This window comes from Thamnophis sirtalis, unplaced genomic scaffold, assembly GCF_051295495.1.
Source record: "Thamnophis sirtalis isolate CommonGarterSnake01/CBP01778 unplaced genomic scaffold, rThaSir2_p1.2 scaffold_17, whole genome shotgun sequence".
NCBI classification, from domain to species: domain Eukaryota; kingdom Metazoa; phylum Chordata; class Lepidosauria; order Squamata; family Natricidae; genus Thamnophis; species Thamnophis sirtalis.
The window spans coordinates 1360659-1381311 of record NW_028261397.1 but is presented as its reverse complement, the minus strand read 5'-3'; the positions used below and the strand labels follow the sequence as shown (position 1 = coordinate 1381311).

Below are 20653 nucleotides of genomic sequence, written 5' to 3'. Positions count from 1 at the left end.
TGTAACTTTGAACGGTTCACTAAATGATCTGTCGTAAGTTGAGGGGTTTAGGAAGGAGTAACAGCATCGGAAGGGACCTGGGAGGTCCATCTAGTCCAACCCCCGCACTTGTCAGGCGGGAAATCCCATACAGGCAGACCTCAGCTTACAACCACAATCGAGCCCGAAATTTATGTCGGCGAGTGAAAAACTTTGCGAATCTGTCCCGTTTTACGACCATTTGCCAGGTGCTAGAGTTCAACGAGGAACATGGTCGTTAAATGAACCTGGGCTTGTCAGAAGCTCGCAAAGTGAGTCCTAGACGCTGCAACCGTCGTAAATAGGAGTCACCTGTCAAGCATCCGGATGCAAATCACCTGGGATTCTGCAATGGTCGTTAAGTGTGTGTGGGTGTGGGGGGGAAACTGTCATAAGTCATTATTTTCAGGGCCGTGGTGACCTCGAACGGTCACTAAATGAACTGTCGTAAAACGAGGACTGCCTGTAATGCGTTTCGGGCAGAGGGGTGTCCAAGAAGCTTCCAGTGATGGAGCAGCTCCTGGAGGCGAAAGGTTCGATTCCCGGGTCCCTGCGGTGAGTCGTAGACGGGTGGGAGGGTTGGATATTGGGGGTCCCTGTGGGGGGGGAGGACAATTTTGAAACTGGCAAAAAAAAAAACCTGTAAAAAGGGGAAATTAAGGAGCTGCACCAGCCCCCCCCCCCCGAGTGTGGGACGGCCCACTAATCCCCCTATTAAAACCTCAAAAGAAATCCTGGCGCCTTCCCGTATAAACTCATTAACTTTTATGGCGTAATAAATGAATTCTATTAAAGCATAATTCGCTCCATGCTGGGGCGTTTTAACCTCTGGACGCCTCCACGGCAGCTGCCTGTCGTCTCCCCCCCTTCCTATCCTGACCCCCCCCTCCCTCCCCGACCGCCTCCGCAGCCCCCCTCTCGCCCCCCCGCCCATTCCAGGCTGGCTGCGTGCGGGGGAGGGGGCTTCTTGGCCAGCTGCCCACAGAGATGCCGCTCCGAAGCTGTAGTGTAGCCTCCTCCGTTGCAGCTCTGCTTAGAGAGGCCACCCTGAGATCATCTAGTCCAGCCCCCCACGCCTGCTGCCCTGCAGCTCTGGGAGCCGGTTCTCCCCCCTGCTGCAGAGGCCCTCTCTGGGCCCACGTGAATTCTGCCTTCCCTGTCTGAATTTTGCCTCCCAGGGTGGCAGGAAGCCTGGCAGAGCTAGCCAGATGGCCGTGTGGGCAGCTGACGGTGCCCCTTGGTGGCCTCTTTGGGGCTCCCTGGTCTCGGTGGTGGTGGGGCCTGAAGAGGTTGTTCTACCCGAAGATGTGGCATCCTCACTGTTGGGAAGGGGATGGAAAGGAAGATAAAAAGGGAAAGGAAAGAGAGAGAAGGAGGAGGAGGAGGAAAGAGGGAGGGAGGAAAGGAGAAGAAAAGAGAAGGGGAAAGGGGGAAGGAAAGAAGGAAGGGAGAGAAGGGAAGGAGAAGGGAAGGAAGAAGGGAAGGGAGGAGGAATGAAAACAGAAGGAAGAAAGGAAGAAGGGAAGGAGAGAAGGGATTGGGAAAGGAAAGGAAAGGAAGGAGGAGAGAGAAGAAGATGGAGAAGGAGGAAGGAAAGGAGAGAAGAAGGAAAGGAGGAGGGAGGAAAGGAGAAGAAAAGAGAAGGTGAAAGGGGGAAGGAAAGAAGGAAGGGAGAGAAGGGAAGGAGATGGGAAGGAAGAAGGGAAGGGAGGAGGAATGAAAACAGAAGGAAGGAAAGGAAGAAGGGAAGGAGAGAAGGGATTGGGAAAAGGAGAGGAAGGAGGGGAGAGAAGAAGATGGAGAAGGAGGAAGGAAAGGAGAAAAGAAGGAGGGAGGAAAGGAGAAGAAAAGGGAAGTTGAAGGGAGAGGAGAGGAGAAGGAAAGAAGGAAGGGAGAGAAGGGAAGGAAAGGAAGAAAGAAGGGCCTATAAATGTTAATAAACATAAACATAAACATAAACATAAACAAGGGAAGGGAGAGGAAGGAAAGGAGAGAAGAAAAGGAGAGAAGGGAGACGGGGAAGGGAAGGGAAGCTATGGGGGGTCCTTGCAACCGTTTCATGACCCAACTAGGCAACATCATCAATGCTAGAAAGGAGGGGGACTGCTAGGAGGAAGAGGAGGCTAGGGAATCCTTGTTGGTTGTTACTTGCAACGTTTCATGACTCAACTAGGGAATGTTATCAGGGTTAGAAGAGAGGGGGGTTGAGAAGAGGAGGAGGAGGAGGAGGAGGAGGAGGAGGAGGAGGAGGAGGAGGAAGAAGGCTGTGGGGTCCTGGGTGTTTTTGTGCTGGTGGTTTGCTTCCTGATGTCGCCCGATTACCCTAGCAGCTGCCATCCTCAGGGCCCCACCGGTGCCAACGGAGGGCAGAGGCAGGGGCCACTCCACCTGTCTTGGCAGCACTCCACACTTCTGACCCGGGAGAAATCCCAGGAAGCTCCAGGACCTGCCTGGCTGGGGAATTCTGGGAGTTGAAGTCCACAGGACTCAAAAGTAGTCACCAAGTTTGGAGTCCCGCTGGTTTATTGGGCCTGTCTGTCTGTCAGTCAGGCGCAAACATGTGCCTACCTGTGCGAACACACTGGGCAGGGTGTGGGCAGGGAGACCTGCCAGCCTTCCAGCTGGCACAGGTGGCTGTGCCCAGGACTGAAGCTTGCAGGGAAGACCTTGGAGGCGATGAAACATTTCTTCCTTGCCAATCCAGGTGTTCAGGTGCAGCAAGTCCAACGGATTCAGAGAACATCCAGGTGTGCTCACTGCATTCGCTGGCTGGGGAATTCTGGGAGTTGAAGTCCAGACATCTTCAAGTTGCCAAGGTTGAGAAACACTGCATTAAGGAGAAACTTCGTAAGAGTGAGGACAACGAACCAGTGGAACAGCTTGCCACCAGAAACCTTGGGGGGGGGCTCCACAGCTGGAGGCTTTTAAGAAGAGACTAGATCAGGAGTCGGAAACCTGCGGCTCTGGGGCCGCATGTGGGTCGTTCATCTCTCTGCTGTGGCCTCCCCGTCACTCCAATTATGCATCACACAACCGTCGATGTGTGTGACACCCACCAGCATGTGATTTATTGAGCATTTTGTCCCCCCCGGGAGGCCAACCATGGGATAAATCCAGGAAAATAAAAGTTTCAGAAGTAAACAGAACATTTAATCCAACTACATAGCTTAGTTTTGCTCAGGAAATATTCAGGCACGGGAAAGGTTTTTGGGAATACCGGGTGTTGTATTTTCTGTGGGAAACGGGTCCAAATGGCTCTTTTTTGGAGCGTTTAAGGTTGCCAAATCCTGGACGAGGTAGTCACCTGTCTGAAATGGTAGAACATCACCTGCTTCGGCAGCGGGATGGACTAGAAGACCTCCCCAGGGCCCTTCCAGCTCTATTCCATTCATAATACTGTCCTGTCCACTCAATTAGCACCTGGAAGGAGCACGGGGGGGGGGGGGGCGGGAGGAGGAGAGGGTGGGGAAAAGTAATGCCAGCCCTCCTCCCTGGGTGCCCGCCTGCAGCACGGCTCCGCCAGCGGAAGGAGGCCAACCCACCAGGGAGGCATTTTTGATGGCTCATTACCAGCTAATGAAAGCAGTTTAGCATTTAGCTTAATGGCTCTAAATGGTGCACAACTTACAGTAGTTGGTGATAATGTGAATGCAGGAAAACCAGGGCCTGTTTTAAACCAGCTTGACTGCAGCAGCAGGAGGTAGAAAAACTCCCTGGGGGTGGGGTGGGGGGCACACAGCGCTGAAGAGAGAGGGCTCTGGGGCATGTGAAGAGATCTTTCCGGAGCAGCTGGCTCAGAAGGAAAATTTCTCTGGGACTATCTTGCAAACTTTAAACCTTGTGTTTTTCAATCTTGGCAATTTTAAGAGGGAGGGCTTCCACTCCCAGAATCCCCCATCCGGAATGCTTTAAGAGGGGTGGGCTTCCGCCCCCCGAATTCCCCAGCCAGAATGCTTTAAGAGGGGGGGCTTCCACTCCCAGAATCCCCCAGCCAGCCTGCTTTAAGAGGGGAGGACTTCCGCCCCCCGAATTCCCCAGCCAGAATGCTTTAAGAGGAGTGGGCTTCCACTCCCAGAATCCCCCAGCCAGCATGCTTTAATAGGGGTGGGCTTCCACTCCCAGAAGCCCCCATCCAGAATGCTTTAAGAGGGGTGGGCTTCCACTCCCAGAATCCCCCATCCAGAATGCTTTAAGAGGGGAGGGTTCCACTCCCAGAATCCCCCAGCCAGCATGCTTTAAGAGGGTGGGGCTTCCACTCCCAGAATCCCCCATCCAGAATGCTTTAAGAGGGGTGGGCTTCCACTCCCAGAATCCCCCATCCAGAATGCTTTAAGAGGGATGGACTTCCACTCCCAGAATCCCCCAGCCAGCCTGCTTTAAGAGGGATGGGCTTCCACTCCCAGAATCCCCCAGCCAGCATGCTTTAAGAGGGGAGGACTTCCACTCCCAGAATCCCCCAGCCAGCATGCTTTAATAGGGGTGGGCTTCCACTCCCAGAAGCCCCCATCCAGAATGCTTTAAGAGGGGTGGGCTTCCACTCCCAGAATCCCCCATCCAGAATGCTTTAAGAGGGGAGGGTTTCCACTCCCAGAATCCCCCAGCCAGCATGCTTTAAGAGGGGTGGGCTTCCACTCCCAGAATCCCCCATCCAGAATGCTTTAAGAGGGGTGGGCTTCCACTCCCAGAATCCCCCATCCAGAATGCTTTAAGAGGGATGGACTTCCACTCCCAGAATCCCCCAGCCAGCCTGCTTTAAGAGGGATGGGCTTCCACTCCCAGAATCCCCCAGCTAGCATGTTGAAGTCCTCCTCTCTTATTCTGTCTGGGGAATTCTGGGACGCCGTTTTAAGCGGCAACCACAAAAGAGCCATTTCATTCCTTTGTTTATTTACTTGCTATCTACTTATTTACCTTCCAATTAATTAATTTAATTAACTCTTTCCGCCGCCCATCTCATTATTGCAGCATTTCTGTACCTCTGGGGAGGTAGGAGCCCCCCGCCTCACTTTTGCTTAAGCCGAGGGCTCCTGGGGCGCCGGGGGCTGGACTAGATGCCCTCTGGGGTTCCTCCGCCCTTCGCCTCCCACGGCTCACCGCCCTCTCCGTCTCCTCCTCTTCTCCCCCCACCCAATGCAGGCTTCTCCCACGAGGATCCCGACTCCGAGGCGGCCGCCAGCTCCGAGGCCGAACGGACGGCGCCCCCCACCCGCGACCACCCGGCGCGCGAGGCTCCCTTCACCACCACGGCGCCCACCCTGAAGCTCCTCAACCACCACCCGCTGCTGGAGGGCTTCTTCCCCGAGGAGCCCCCGCCCAGGGACGGCTTGCAGCCAGCGCCCCTCCTCGCCTGGGAGACCCCCCGCCGCCCGCCAGCCCCGGGACCTGCTGCGACCCCGACTCCGCCAGCCGCGTCTCCAGCCTCGGGGCCCGCGGGCGCCGTTAGCCCCGTCTCCGCCCGGGACCCCCAGCCGGCGCGCCCCAGTTCCTCGAGGATCGGGGTCTCCAGCGCCAGGGAGCCGTCCCGGGGGCCACGTCGAGCAGGGGACCGGAGACCCCTACTACTGCACCTGTGGCAGGTAAGAGAGAAGAGGAGGAGGAGGAAGGAGGAGCGGGGGGGGGGAAGTTTGGGGGCTTCCAAGAACGGATGCCGGGGGCGGAGTTGCGGCAGCTACATCCCAGGCTGGGAGTGCTGGTGGTCCTCGTGGGTTGGGGGAGCCCCCAGCCCCAGCAGGCAGCAAGGAATCTAGATCTCCAAAGGAGGAAGGGGGTAAAAGAGGAGGGTCCAGGGTGGGGGGGAAGGGTGGGGGGCATTACGCAACCTGCGGATTTGGACAAAGCTCCAAATTCAGCTGGTGCAAAGGTGCCCCATGTGGGGAGGGGGGGAGAGGGGTGAGCACAGGATTGGGGAACAGTAAAACCTGCCCCCCCTCAAATGCCATGGCTTTCCTTGAGCTGACACCCCCACCCCCCCAATCCTGGACAGCCGAAACTGGACAGGTCCTGCAGCAAAATCTGGCCATTCCCCGGCTTACGACTTCAACGGAGCCCCCCCAAAACATAGGGAGCCATTTGACCCGTTTCCCACAGAAAAGGAAAGACCAGAACTCTCTCCTGCGTCTCCCTGAGCGGCCACAGATCAAGCATCTGTAGTTGGATGTTTCTGTTTACGACCTTACGGGTCACGGTTGTTAAGCGAATCGCTGCAGCTGTTTAAGTGAGTGGCACAGTCGTGAGGTGAACCCGGCTTCCCCCCCCCATGGGTTTTGCCAGAAGGCGGCCAAAGTGGATCACGTGACACCCCCCTCCCCCCAAGACGCCGCGGACCGTCATAAATATGAGTCGGTTGCCGAGCAGCGTCCGGATTCTTGTCCTGTGGCAGGATGCGGAGGTCGCGAGGGTGGAAACTGGTCCTCCTCCATGCCCTTTGAGCCGTCACTAAGGGAAGCGTTGTAATTTGAGGACGGCCGGTAACCACTTTGGCCCATTCCTGGTTGGGAACACTCCCGCCCTTTTAAGTGGCTTGGGGAGCCCCCCCCCCAAAAAAAAACTGGGGAGAGCACAAGTGAAGCGTAGATCTCCCTTCAAACGAGGCTGCTCTTGCGGTCAGCAAGCCAATAACAAATCCTGGCTCCGGATGGTGGTTTGTAAGCGATGGTGGGTTGTCTTGAAGGAGGGAACGTTTCAATTCTGCCTCCTGCAGGTCGTTTCTTGCCATCACATCTTGGGCTGGCTTGGGAAGTAGAGGAAGGAGCCTTTTGTCTGTGTGCATTTACACACATACAGAGAGAGAGAGAGAGAGAGAGAGAGGGAGAGAGGGATGGGTGGGTGGATGGTGGGACAGACAGAGATAGGGATAGATAGATGATAGATAGATAGATAGATAGATAGATAGATAGATAGATAGATAGATAGATAGATAGATAGATAGATAGATGATAGATAGATAGATAGATAGATAGATAGATAGAGATTGATAGATAGATAGAAAGAGAGAGAGAAAGAAAGATAGAAAGAGCGAGAGAGAAAGAGAGAGAAAGAGAGAAAAAGGGAGAGAGAAAGAGAGAAAGAGAGAGAGAAAGAGAGAGAGAGAAAGCTAGGAAGAGGTAGAGATAGAAAGATAAAGAGAGATAGAAAGAGAGAGAGATAGAAAAGTAGAGAGAGAGAAAGAGATAGAAAGAGAAAGATAGAAAGAGGTAGAGAGAGAGAGAGAGGGAGAGGGAGAGAGGGATGGGTGGGTGGATGGTGGGACAGACAGAGATAGGGATAGATAGATAGATGATAGATAGATAGATAGATAGATAGATAGATAGATAGATAGATAGATAGATAGATAGATAGATAGATGATAGATAAAGATTGATAGATAGATAGAAAGAGAGAGAGAAAGAAAGATAGAAAGAGCGAGAGAGAAAGAGAGAAAAAGAGAGAAAAAGGGAGAGAGAAAGAGAGAAAGAGAGAGAGAGAAAGAGAGAAAGCTAGGAAGAGGTAGAGATAGAAAGAGAAAGAGAGATAGAAAGAGAGAGAAAGAGGTAGAGAGAGAGAAAGAGATAGAAAGAGAAAGATAGAAAGAGGGAGAGAGAGAGAGAGAGAGAGAGAGAGAGAGAGAGAGAATGAATCCTGGTCCCACCTTAGAAGAGCCCCTCACCCCCCAAATAACACAGCCCCCAACTCCATCCCCAAAAGGGAGGCAGCCTGTATGCCAGGCTGCTTTAATCACAATTAAAATTAATTTTTTTAAAAAAATATGTTGAGATTTTGGGGAAAGTGCAGAAAGGAGAGAATTAAAGGCCTGGAGACAAAAACATGGAGAATGCTGGCAGGATTTGGGCTTGGCCAGTCTTAAAAGTGGGACACGGTGGCTCAGGAGCTAAGACGCTGAGCTTGTCGATCAGAAAGGTCGGTTCGAATCCCCAGCGCCGCATAACGGAGTGAGCCCCCATTCCTTATCCCAGCTTCTGCCAACCGTTCGAAAGCACGTTAAAAAATGCAAGTAGAAAAATAGGAGCCACCTTTGGTGGGAAGGGAACAGCGTCCCGTGCGCCTTCGGGCGTTGAGTCATGCCGGCCACATGACCACGGAGACGTCTTCGGACAGCGCTGGCTCTTCGGCTTTGAAACAGAGATGAGCAGCGCCCCCTAGAGTCGGGAACGACTAGCACAGATGTGCGAGAGGAATCTTTACCTAGTCTAGAGAAAAAGGACATTAGATCAGTATTCCAGTATTTGGGGGGCTGCCCCAAAGAAGAGGGGGGCAATTTATTTTCCAAAGCACCAGAAGCAACGGATGGAAACTAATCAAGGAGAGAAGCAACTTGGGATTAAGGAGGAATTTCCTGACAGTGGATTAACCGGTGGAACTGCTGGCCTCTAGATGCTTCATCCCTGGAGTTTTCGAAGAAGAGATTGGACGGCCACTTATCTCAAATTGTATAGGGTCTCCTGCTTGAGTAGGGGGCTGGACTAGAGCAGAGGTCTCCAACCTTGGCAACTTTAAGACCTGTGGACTTCAACTCCCAGAGTTCCTCAGCCAGCAAAGCTGGCTGAGGAACTCTGGGAGTTGAAGTCCACAGGTCTTAAAGTTGCCAGGATTGGAGACCACTTAGAGGACCTCCAAGGAGCTCTTCTATTCCGATTGAAAAAAAAAGCATCCTGATTCTTAGTCTTGAGTAGTGAAAGGTCTGGAACGGAGATGTCCAACTTTTAAGACCTGTGAACTTTCAACTCCCAGAATTCCCCAGCCATCACCGCTGACTGGGGAATTCTGGGAGTTGAAGTCCATAGGGCCTTAAAGCAGCTAAATGTAGACACTCGTGGTCTGGAGCAATTTCTCTCTCGGAGAATATTCGAGAATGCCCGGCTGCTTCTAGCAGGGGCCAGAGGCCCCCCTCCCCTATTGCTCCTTGAGGGGGGGGGCTGCTGCTCCGAGAGCCCCCTGAAAAGGAGAGGCCTCCTCCCACACCAGCCCTTGCGGGGGTGTTCACGGGGGGTGGGGAGGGGGTGTCAGTATTTTTCATGTGAGGCCGTAAACCTGCTCAGGTGGAAAATCCAATTTTGGATTGCTTGCAAAGATCCCTGCTGCACTCAGTTCTGGATGGAGAGACAGTTCGTCAGAAAACAGGGGGGGGGTTGAGTTTGGGGAGGGGACTTGGCTGCAGGGGGAAGGGAGGGAGTAGGGGGCGAAGCCCCTTCCTCAAGGGGAGAGCAATGATTCAATGGAATAGTTTTGCCTCCAGGAGTTATGGGTGCACCATCTCGGGAGGATTTCAGAAATAGACTGGACAGCCAGTTGGCCCGGGATGGGATAAGGACTCCTTACTTGAACAGGGGGTTGGACTAGTTGACCTCTGAGGTCCCCTCCTGTCCTGTGATTCTATGATTTAGGAAGGGGGGAAAGGAGAGTAGGAGGTTGACCCCTTAAACCACTTAGAGAAGGCTGTAAAAGCACTGTGAAGCTGTATATACAGTAAGTCTTAAGTACCATTCCTTGGGAAGGAAGGAAGGAGAAGTGAAGAAAAGGGAGGGAGGGAAGGAAAATAGGAGGGAGGAAGAGGGGAGGGAGGAAGGAAGATGAGGAAGGGAAGGGAAGGAAGGAAATGGCAAGGAGGGAGAGGGAAAACAGGAAAGAAGAAAAGAAAGGAGGGAGGGAGGAAAGGAAAATGAGGGAAGGAGGGAGAGAAGAATGTAATAAGAGAAGAAGGGAAAGAGAAGGGGAGGAAGGAAGGAAGATGAGGGAAGGAGGAAGGGAAGAGAAGAAGGAGAAGAAGGAGAAGAAGGAAGGAAGGAGAGGGAGGGAAGGAAAGGAAAATAGGTGCGAGGAAGAGGGATGGAAGAAAGGAAGGAAGATGAGAAAGGGAAGAAGGGAAGGAAGGAAATGGCAAGGAGGAAGGGAGAAAGCCGGGAAAACAGGAAGGAAGAAAAGAAAGGAAAATGGGAGGGAGGGAGGAAAGGAAAATGAGGGAAGGTGGGAGAGAAGGCAGTAAGAGAAGAAGGGAAAGAGAAGGGGAGGAAGGAAAATGAGGGAAGGAGGAGGGGAAGAGAAGAATGAGAGAAGAAGGGAAAAGGAAGGAGAGAGGAAGGAAGGAAGGGAGGGAAGAAGGGAGGGGAAAGGAAAACGAGGGAAGGGAGGGAAGAGAATAAGAAAAGGGGAAGGGAAGGACAGGAAGGAAGGAAATAAGGAAGGAAGGAAGATGAGAAAGGGAATAAGAAAAGAAGGGAAGGGGGAAGGGAATAAGAAGGCAAAGGGAAGGAAGGAAGGAAGATGGATAGAAACTCATTGGAGGGAAATCTGGAACTAAGAAGGAATTTCCGGACAGTGAGAACAATTAATCAGCGGAAAAACTCGCTTCCCGGAGTAATGGGGGCTCCGTTGCTCTTGATCTTCATTTGTCTGTGATGGGGGCTGGACTAGAAGACCTCCGAGGCCCCTTCCGGCTCTGTTATTCTGTTAAGGCTCTCTTCCTTCCTCCCCCCCCACCCACTTTTCAACCTCTCCCCCCCCCCCTCAAGCAACCTGCAGCTGGAACCTGACCGGACCCCGAGGCTCCCTGGCCTCTCCGCTGGCCAGCACCCTCCCCTACGAAGGCAGCTGGCTGGACTGCGCCTATAGCATCTCCGTCTACCCTGGTTACGGCGTGGAGATCCGGGTGAGTGAGTCCCACGGGGAGGGAAGGCGTGAGCCAAGCGGCTTTTGAGAAGGAATAGCCGGCACTCCTTGGCTCGATCTTTGGAAAGGGGTCTCGGGAGTCGGGAGTGGGGAGGGGGGGAACCTTGCGACTGCTCCAGTAGGGTGGGGGAAACACCCAGGTTTGGCATGAACCAATCAGAGAATTGGTGGTGGTGGGGGGAGACAGGGACTCAAACACTATTGGGGGTAGCCCATTCGTTTTGCAACGGTGCAAAGTTATAGCTAGTCCTCGGCTTACGTCCACCATTGAAACCAGAATTTCTGCGGCTAAGTGTTCTGACCGAGGCTTCCCCCAAAAAAGCCGCAGGCGGAGTCCTGATCCCGACAAAACCCCCTTTTATAAGATGGGTGTGAATTCCTCTCCTTCACATCCAGCCAAGGCCTGGCAGCCAGTCTTTCAAAGGAGTATTTATCACCACAGACCTTATCTTGCTTGGAAAGCTGCCAGGTCGATAGTTTCCAAATGAGGTGCTGTGCAAGGAAAAGCACAGAGTCCCTGGGATTCAGGGACAGATCTTCGCACTCCTGAAACGAACGAATTGTCTCCTGCAAACTCCACTCCCCTGTCGCTCCTCTTTTATTCCCGCTGGGAGGGGCCATTCACCGTCCACCTGTGGCCTTACTCCCAAGTTGACCCCTGTTCTTTAGCTCTTCCCTTCGTCTGGCAGCTCTGTGCATGCGCACACTGGGAACAGGCTCCAGCTGTTCTTCTGCCTCACTGATGTCTAGCTCCAGAGGCAGCTGAGAACTGTCAGATGGCTCCGGCCCCCTCTCTGCCTCCGACCCATAGCCCTTGTCCGAGCCTTCCCCAGACTCCAGGACTGGCCCAGGTTCCTCCCCAACCCTCCTCACTGTCCGACTCTGCTGCCAGTTCTGCTGCCTGCTGGTGGGCCACGACACTAAGCAAGACAGTTGTTCAGTGAGTTTGCCATGGCTGTTCAGCAAATCATTTCAGTTGTTAAGTGAATCTAGACTCCATGTTTGTTAACTTTTAACCCTTGACCTCAAGGCACTTTAAGTTGAAATCCACACATGTGGATTTCAGCTCCCAGAATTCCCCAGCCAGCAAAGCTGGCTGGGGAATTCTGGGAGTTGAAGTCCACGCGTCTTAAAGTGCCCAGGGATGAGAAGCACTGCTCTAACCATTAGCACAGCCTCCCCTTCCTCACGTTTCAAGCCCCCAGCAGTCACTACAGCTGTGTGTGTGTGGGGGTCTCACGCTCAGGTGCCCACCCTGAGGCCATACCCACCCGCTCCCTTCTGTGGGCACCAGGTTGGAGAAAGCCAGACCGACGATTTTCCGCCTCCCTTCCAGGATGTTGGCATGCGGCTGGCATCACGCACGCGGGCACGCACACACACACACACATTGTGCTCGGCTGGTAACCACCGCTGGGCACACGTGGCCTTTGTTCTCCGCACGTGCCAGGAACGGCGGGTGGCACCTCCAGAGCTCAAGGCTGTTTGCTCTCCTAATGACAAGCAATGATCTGTCATTATGCCAGCATGCCGACACCCGCGGAGCGAAGAAGATGCTTAGTTTATCTGCATGGGAGGGGCGGGGGGGGGGAGTGGGTGTTTCCGCAATGCCAGGAAAGCTGAAGGGCGAACAAACCGAGATGTTGGCACTGAAGCCGTGCCCTTTGATACGGGCATCACCCGCGCATAGGGCACCAATTTATTCGGCTTATCTGTCGTGCCGGCTCTTTTGAGCATTATGAGGGGCCCTTTCGGTCTACTGAGGAACCCCAGGCTAGAAACCAGGAGGCGGTGAGTTCTAGTGCCGCTTTAAGCATGAAAGCAGGCTGGGTGAGCCTGGATGAATTACTAGGAAACGGGGAGTTCTAGTTCCACCTTAACCATGAAAGCAGGCTGGGTGGGCCTGGATGAATTACTAGGAGACTGGGAGTTCTAGTGTAGCTTTAAGCATGAAAGCAGGCTGGGTGAGCCTGGATGAATTACTAGGAGACTGAGAGTTCTAGTGCCACTTTAACCATGAAAGCAGGCTGGGTGAGCCTGGATGAATTACTAGGAGATGGGGAGTTCTAGTGCCGCTTTAACCATGAAAGCAGGCTGGGTGGGCCTGGATGAATTACTAGGAGACTGGGAGTTCTAGTGCCGCCTTAACCATGAAAGCAGGCTAGGTGAGCCCGGATGAATTACTAGGAGACTGGGAGTTCTAGTGCCGCTTTAACCATGAAAGCAGGCTAGGTGAGCCCGGATGAATTACTAGGAGACTGAGAGTTCTAGTGCCACTTTAACCATGAAAGCAGGCTGGGTGAGCCTGGATGAATTACTAGGAGACTGGGAGTTCTAGTGCCACTTTAACCATGAAAGCAGGCTGGGTGAGCCTGGACGAATTACTAGGAGACTGAGAGTTCTAGTGCCACTTTAACCATGAAAGCAGGCTGGGTGAGCCTGGATGAATTACTAGGAGACTGGGAGTTCTAGTGCCACTTTAACCATGAAAGCAGGCTGGGTGAGCCCGGACGAATTACTAGGAGACTGGGAGTTCTAGTGCCACTTTAACCATGAAAGCAGGCTGGGTGAGCCTGGACGAATTACTAGGAGACTGAGAGTTCTAGTGCCACTTTAACCATGAAAGCAGGCTGGGTGAGCCTGGATGAATTACTAGGAGACTGGGAGTTCTAGTGTAGCTTTAACCATAAAAGCAGGCTGGGTGAGTCTGGATGAATTACTAGGAGATGGGGAGTTCTAGTGCCGCTTTAACCATGAAAGCAGGCTGGGTGAGCCCGGACGAATTACTAGGAGACTGAGAGTTCTAGTTCCACCTTAACCATGAAAGCGGGCTGGGTGAGCCTGGACGAATTACTAGGAGACTGGGAGTTCTAGTGCCGCTTTAACCATGAAAGCAGGCTAGGTGAGCCCGGATGAATTACTAGGAGACTGAGAGTTCTAGTTCCACCTTAACCATGAAAGCGGGCTGGGTGAGCCTGGATGAATTACTAGGAGACTGGGAGTTCTAGTGCCACTTTAACCATGAAAGCAGGCTGGGTGAGCCCGGACGAATTACTAGGAGACTGAGAGTTCTAGTGCTGCTTTTACCATGAAAGCAGGCTGGGTGAGCCTGGATGAATTACTAGGAGACTGGGAGTTCTAGTGCCGCTTTAACCATAAAAGCAGGCTGGGTGAGTCTGGATGAATTACTAGGAGATGGGGAGTTCTAGTGCCGCTTTAACCATGAAAGCAGGCTGGATGAGCCTGGACGAATTACTAGGAGACTGGGAGTTCTAGTGCCGCTTTAACCATAAAAGCAGGCTGGGTGAGTCTGGACGAATTACTAGGAGACTGAGAGTTCTAGTGCCACCTTAACCATGAAAGCGGGCTGGGTGAGCCTGGACGAATTACTAGGAGACTGGGAGTTCTAGTGCCGCTTTAACCATGAAAGCAGGCTAGGTGAGCCCGGATGAATTACTAGGAGACTGGGCGTTCTAGTGACGCTTTAACCATGAAAGCAGGCTAGGTGAGCCCGGATGAATTACTAGGAGACTGGGAGTTCTAGTGCCACTTTAACCATGAAAGCAGGCTGGGTGAGCCCGGACGAATTACTAGGAGACTGGGAGTTCTAGTGCCGCTTTAACCATGAAAGCAGGCTGGGTGAGCCCGGACGAATTACTAGGAGACTGGGAGTTCTAGTGCCGCTTTAACCATGAAAGCAGGCTGGGTGAGCCTGGATGAATTACTAGGAGACTGGGAGTTCTAGTGCCGCTTTAACCATGAAAGCAGGCTGGGTGAGCCTGGAGGAATCACTGGGAAACGGTGCGTTCTAGTCCTCTCTCAAGCAAGGAAGCCAGCTGGGTGACATTGGGACAATCGCCAGGAGACTGGGAGTTCTAGTCCTGCCTTTGGCATGAAAACCAAGTAGGGGATTTTGAGCCAGCCCCTCCCCCTCACCTCAGCCTACCTCAAAGGGTTGTTGTTGTGGGGAAAATCGGTGGAGGAAAGTGGTGTGGCGCAGTGGTTAAATGCAGCACTGCAGGCTACTTCAGCTGACTGCAGTTCTGCAGTTCGGCTGTTCAAATCTCACCGGCTCAGGGTTGACTCGGCCTTCCATCCTTCCGAGGTGGGTAAAATGAGGACCCGGATTGTTGTTGGGGGCGATATGCTGACTCTGTAAACCGCTTAGAGGGGGCTGAAAGCCCTATGAAGCGGTATATAAGTCTAACTGCTATGGCTATATCAGTCTTCCACAGTTATTTATAACAATAATCAAGGCAGGAGAAAAATAAAATAAACAATAGCAAATACCCCAGAATAAATAGGCTTCTGCCACGGAGAGGGCAGAGCTGCGGATATTGGGGCCAAGTCCAAGAAGAATGTGCAAAGCCACGGGGAGGGGGAGCCACGGAACATGAGCCACGGAAAGGAGGGCCTAAGAGCAGCTAAGAGGATCAAAGGCCTGGAGGCTAAAACAGAGGAAGAACGGCTGCAGGTTTGGGGCCTGGCTAGGCTAGAGAAAAGAAGAATTAGGGGGGACATGATAGCAGCATTCCCACAGTTGAGGGGGGTCAAATTGTTCTCCAAAGCACCCGAAGGCAGGACAAGAAGTTTATGGGTGGAAACTAATTGAGGAGAGAAGCAACCGGAACTAAATGCGAAATTCCCTGAGACAGAGAGGACAATTAGCCAGTGGAACAGCTTGCCACCAGAAGTTGTGACTGCTCCAACAGTGGCGGTTTTAGAGAAGAGATGGAACAGCCATTTGTCTGAAATGGTATCCGATCTACTGCCTGAGCAGGGGGCTGGACTAGATGACCTTCAAGGTCCCTTCCAGCTTCTCTTCCTTCCCTTCCATTCTATTCTCTTCTATTTTTTCTTCTCTCCTCTCCTCTTTTCTTCTCTTCTATTCCATTCTATTCTATTATCTTTTCTCTTCTCTTCTCTTCCATTCTATTCTATTCTAATCTATTCTATTTTCTTTTCTTTTCTCTTCTATTTTCTCTTCTTTTCTTTTCTCTTCTCTTCTATTTTCTGTTTTGTTCTATTTTCTCTTCCCTTCCATTCTATTCTCTTTTCTCTTCTATTTTCTATTCTATTCTATTCTATTTTCTCTTCTCTTTTCTTTTCTCTTCTATTTTCTCTTCTCTTCTCTTCCCTTCCATTCTATTCTATTCTAATCTGTTCTATTTTCTTTTCTATTTTCTCTTCTCTTTTCTTTTCTCTTCTATTTTCTGTTTTGTTCTATTTTCTCTTCCCTTCCCTTCCCTTCCATTCTATTCTCTTTTCTCTTCTATTTTCTCTTCTCTTTTCTTTTCTCTTCTCTTCTATTTTCTCTTCCCTTCCCTTCTATTCTATTCTCTTTTCTCTTCTCTTTTCTATTCTATTCTATTTTCTCCTCTTTTCTTTTCTTTTCTCTTCTATTTTCTCTTCTCTTCCATTCTATTCTAATCTATTCTATTTTCTTTTCTATTTTCTCTTCTCTTTTCTTTTCTCGTCTATTTTCTGTTTTGTTCTATTTTCTCTTCCCTTCCATTCTATTCTCTTTTCTTTTCTCTTTTCTATTCTATTCTATTTTCTCTTCTCTTTTCTCTTCTCTTCTATTTTCTCTTCTCTTCCCTTCCATTCTATTCTATTCTAATCTATTCTATTTTCTTTTCTCTTCTCTTCTATTTTCTATTCTATAAATTCCAATTCTACCTTATTTTCTGGACTTCCTTGAAATCTCTCTCACTTGAGCATTTCTGGGCAGATCCCCCCTTTTTTAAGCGGAGGAAGGGTTCGTAGGTTCTGGGGGGGGGGATGCATCGCTCAGCAGCCGAGCCAGAGGCCCTTTGTGGGCGAGGGGAGGGGGAGATTGAGGAAGAATTGGGGAGGGGGAGGAGGCCTGCAGGGATGCTGCGAGCTCCGTTGCAAAGTGATGTCTTCCCCGCATCTCAATGAGGAGCTACAAAGGCAGACGCCGGAGGCTTTCGGAGAGGCAGCCAGGCGTGCCCACTCGGCAACACAGCGAAGCAAATGTCAAATCGATCGCAGTGGCATTTGGCCGACATTTCAACGGTACCTGGGCTCCCCCCTCCTCCCACTGGGCTCCTGGGGCATCATTAGCTCGCCTGGAGACCAAGGACCCCTCCTCCCTCCCTCCCTCCCTCCAGCTGCATGCCTCGCCTCTGGCCAGGGGCAGAGGGGGCATCCCTGGGGCACCATCAGCTGAGGACAAAGAGGCACAAGGTGTAAGACAGGGGGAAACGGCACTGGGAGGGGGCAGGGGTGGGGAGGAGTCCCTGGGGGAGACCTGTGTGAGTGTCTGTGTGTGTTGTCAAGGGGCCGAAGCTGTTAGAAGGGGCAAGCTGACACTTGTCCCACTGGCCTCTCCGGACAAGGAATTCTTCCCAGCACAGAGCCCCACACCCAAGGAGAAAGAGGAAGGAAGGAAGATGAGAAAGAGACAAAGAGGAGAAGGGAGGGAGGGAGGGAGGAAGGAAAAAATGGAGGGAGGGAGGGAAGGAGGAAGGAAGGAAGGAAGATGAGAAAGAGACAGAGGAGAAGGGAGGAAGAAAGGAAAGGAAGGAAAAATGGAGGGAGGGAGGAAGGAAGGAAGGAAGATGAGAAAGAGACAAAGAGGAGAAGGGAGGGAGAAAGGAAAGGAAGGAAGGAAAAATGGAGGGAGGGAAGAAGGAAGGAAGGAGAAAGAGGAAACAAAAGAGAAGGAAGGAAAAATGAAGGGAGGGAAGAAGGAAGGAAGGAGAAAGAGGAAACAAAAGAGAAGGAAGGAAAAATGAAGGGAGGGAAGAAGGAATAAAGCAAGAGGGAGGGAAGAAAGGAACAAGGGGGAAGGCAGGAAGGAAAGAAAAATGGAGGAAGGGTGGAAGAAAGGAGCATGATGGAGGGAAGAGCGAGGGGGAAGGAAGGAAAGGAAAAATAGAAGAAGGGAGGAAGGAAGGAAGGAAGGAGCAAGAGGGAAGGAAGGAAAGAAAAATGGAGGGAGGGTGGGAAGAAGAAAGCATGATGGAGTGAAGGAAGGAAGGAAAGAAAGAAAAATTGAGGAAGAGGGAGGAAGGAAGGAACAAGAGGAAGGAAGGAAAGAAAAGTGGAGGAAGGAAAGAAAGAAAAATGGAGGAAGGGAAGAAGATGAGAAAGGGACAAAGAAGGGAGGAAGTAAGTTAAAAAAAGGTCCTCAGAGGGAGATCCTACCTGGAATTAAGAAGAAACTTGCTGACAATTGAGATTTATAGAACAATTAATCTCAATTGTCAGGAAATTTCTTCTTAATTCCACCCTGTCTCCGGAGCTCGTGGGTGATCCAACCCTGGAGGTTTTCAAGAAGAGACTGGACAGCCATTTCTCCGAAACCATATAAGGTCTCCTGCTTGAGCAGGGGGGTGGACTGGAAGACCTCCAAGGCCCCTTCCAACTCTCTCCTTCTGCTACTCTGTCTCTTCGCTCCCCTTTGCCACCTGCCTGCGTTTCCCCCTCTCCCACCCCCTCCCACCCCAGATCCCTGGCACCTCTGTGATGTAATTAGGGGAAGAGCTTTGTGGCTTTCGGCCATTCATCACCCAGCAGCCCCATTTAATTACCGTAATTAATATACAACCCCCGGATTAATGAGAGAAGGGAGCAGAGGGTCGTTTATCAAGATAAGATACGCCGGGGCTGCTCCCAGGAATTACGGCTTGGCTGGTGCCCAGCTGCAGGTGGGTGAGATGGTTTCGGAACCGCCGGACGGATCCATTAAAATGATCCACCCTGAAATACCTTCACCCTTCGATGACATCAAAGATATGTGGTTGCAAAATGCAACTTGTTTTTCCAATGCAGAAAGGCCTTAAAAGTTTCTGCCCTTTCCAATTTCTTTCAGCCCCCCCCCGCCCCCCAGGGCAATCGACCGAACTCTGTACTTCAAGAGAGGCCCCAAATCCAATTCTACAGGTAGTCCTCAGACTTATGACGGCAATCGGGAGGAGGTTTTCCCTTTGCTGGCCAGAGCGGTTGTGAAGCGAATCTCCGAATCACAAGAGTTGGAAGGGACCTTGGAGGTCTTCTAGTCCAACCCCCTGGCCGAGCAGGAGAAAATAAAATCTCACCCGATTTTTATGATGCCTTTTTTGGGGGCCATGGTTGTTAAGTGAATCGGCGCAGTTCTTGACTGAGTCACGCGGTCGTTAACCGAATTCGAATCCCCCCCCCTTTGACTTGTGAGTAACTGGCTGGGGGGGGGGAGCAGATCGCAAATGGCAAATCTTGGTTGCCAAGTGCCCGAATTTTAATCCTGTGATTGTGGGGGATGGTACAACGGTTGTAAGTGTGAGGATCTGTAAGGAGTTCACGCGATCCCCTTTTGCGACCTTCTGACAAGCAAAGTCAGTGGGGGAGCTGGATTCACTCCACCGCCGTCTTATTAACAGCTGCAGTGATTCACTTAACGACCGTGGGAAGAAAGGCTGCAAAAGGAGACAAAAATGGACAACGTTGGGCTCTCTTGCGGTCGTAAGTCAAGGACCAGCTGTGTTCTATGCCTTGCTTCGGATGCGGACAGGGAGGAGTGGGGAATGGAGCTCTCTTGAGCCTGGCATGGAAGCGGGCGCTTTAGAAATACGTCACTATCTAGGTCAGTGTTTCTCAACCTTGGCAACTTGAAGATGTCCGGACTTCAACTCCCAGAATTCCCCAGCAGTGGTTAGGACAGTGTTTCTCAACCTTGGCAACTTGAAGATGTCCGGACTTCAACTCCCAGAATTCCCCAGCCAGCGAATGCTGGCTGGGGAATTCTGGGAGTTGAAGTCCGGACATCTTCAAGTTGCCAAGGTTGAGAAACACTGATCTAGTTTTATGCCAAGCTTGTATAAACAAAATTGGTGGCCTTTTGTGCCGGGAAGAAAATGGAATTGCTGGAAGCTGATGGTCCATCCTCTGCTCAAGAGTCCCAGCTCATCTTGTTAGCTTCTGTTTCGGCACCTCCAGCCAACTGCTAAATCTATCCAGGCTGTGCCCGTTCTGCGGACTTCCTGCCAGTTAGAAATGTTGGGGAAGGGGGTGTGGGGCGATTTAACTCATCGGCTCTCATTCCTGCTTCATGGGGAAACGGCTTTTGTTGTTTGAGAAATGTGGTCCAAAGCTAGAATAGGATAAGGGAGTTGGGAGGGACCTTGGAGGTCTTCTAGTCTGACCCGCTGCCAAAAGCGGGAAAACCTACACCGCTTCAGAGAAATGGCAGTCCAGTCTCTTCGTAAGAACCTCCAGCGATGGGAGGGAAGCCGTTTCCACTGGTTAATTGGTCTCACTGTTAGGAAGTTTCTCCTTATTTCTAGGTTGCTTCTCTCCTTGATTAGTTTCCATCCGTTGCTTCTTGTCCTACCCACAGGTGCCTTGGAGAAGAGGTTGACTCCTCCTTCTCTATGACAGTCCCTCAAATGTTGGAACTCTGCTATCATGTCACCCTAGTCCTTCTCTTCCTTAAACAGTCCAACTATTCTTCATATGTTTTAGCTTTAATAAGAACGGAACAGAACAGGAGGAGGAGTGAGAAGGGAGGACAGGACAGGACACAATAGAACAGAATAGGAACAGAGCAGAATAGAACAACAGAAGAACAGAACAGAATAGAACAGGAGGAGGAGGAGGGAGAGGGGAGGACAGGACAGAATAGAACAGAATAGGAACACAACAGAATAGAACAACAGAACAGAATGGAACAACAGAATAGAATGGAACAACAGAACAGAATAGAACAGAAGGACAAGGAGGAGGGAGACGGGAGAGCAGGACAGAATAGAACAGAATAGAACAGGAGAACAGAACAGAATAGAACAGGAGAACAGAACAGAATAGAACAGGAGGAGGAGGGAGGAGAGGGGAGGACAGGACAGAATAGAACAACAGAATAGGAACAGAACAGAATAGAACAACAGAATAGAATAGAACAGGAGGAGGAGGAAGGAGAGGGGAGGACAGGACAGAATGGAACAGAATAAGAACAGAATAGGAACAGAAT

At 51.5% G+C, this 20653-nt stretch overlaps 1 protein-coding gene across 1 annotated transcript in view; it reads left to right on the top strand.

The window, feature by feature from the left end:
* Positions 1–260: 260 nt before the first annotated feature.
* Positions 261–20653, top strand: part of SEZ6 (seizure related 6 homolog) — a gene marked incomplete at its 3' end in the record, with an annotated part of 39881 nt that continues 19488 nt past the window's right edge. The window contains 3 exon segments of the mRNA XM_087702897.1: positions 261–290; positions 5462–5594; positions 10524–10660. Coding sequence (XP_087559023.1) covers positions 261–290; positions 5462–5594; positions 10524–10660 — 300 coding nt within the window.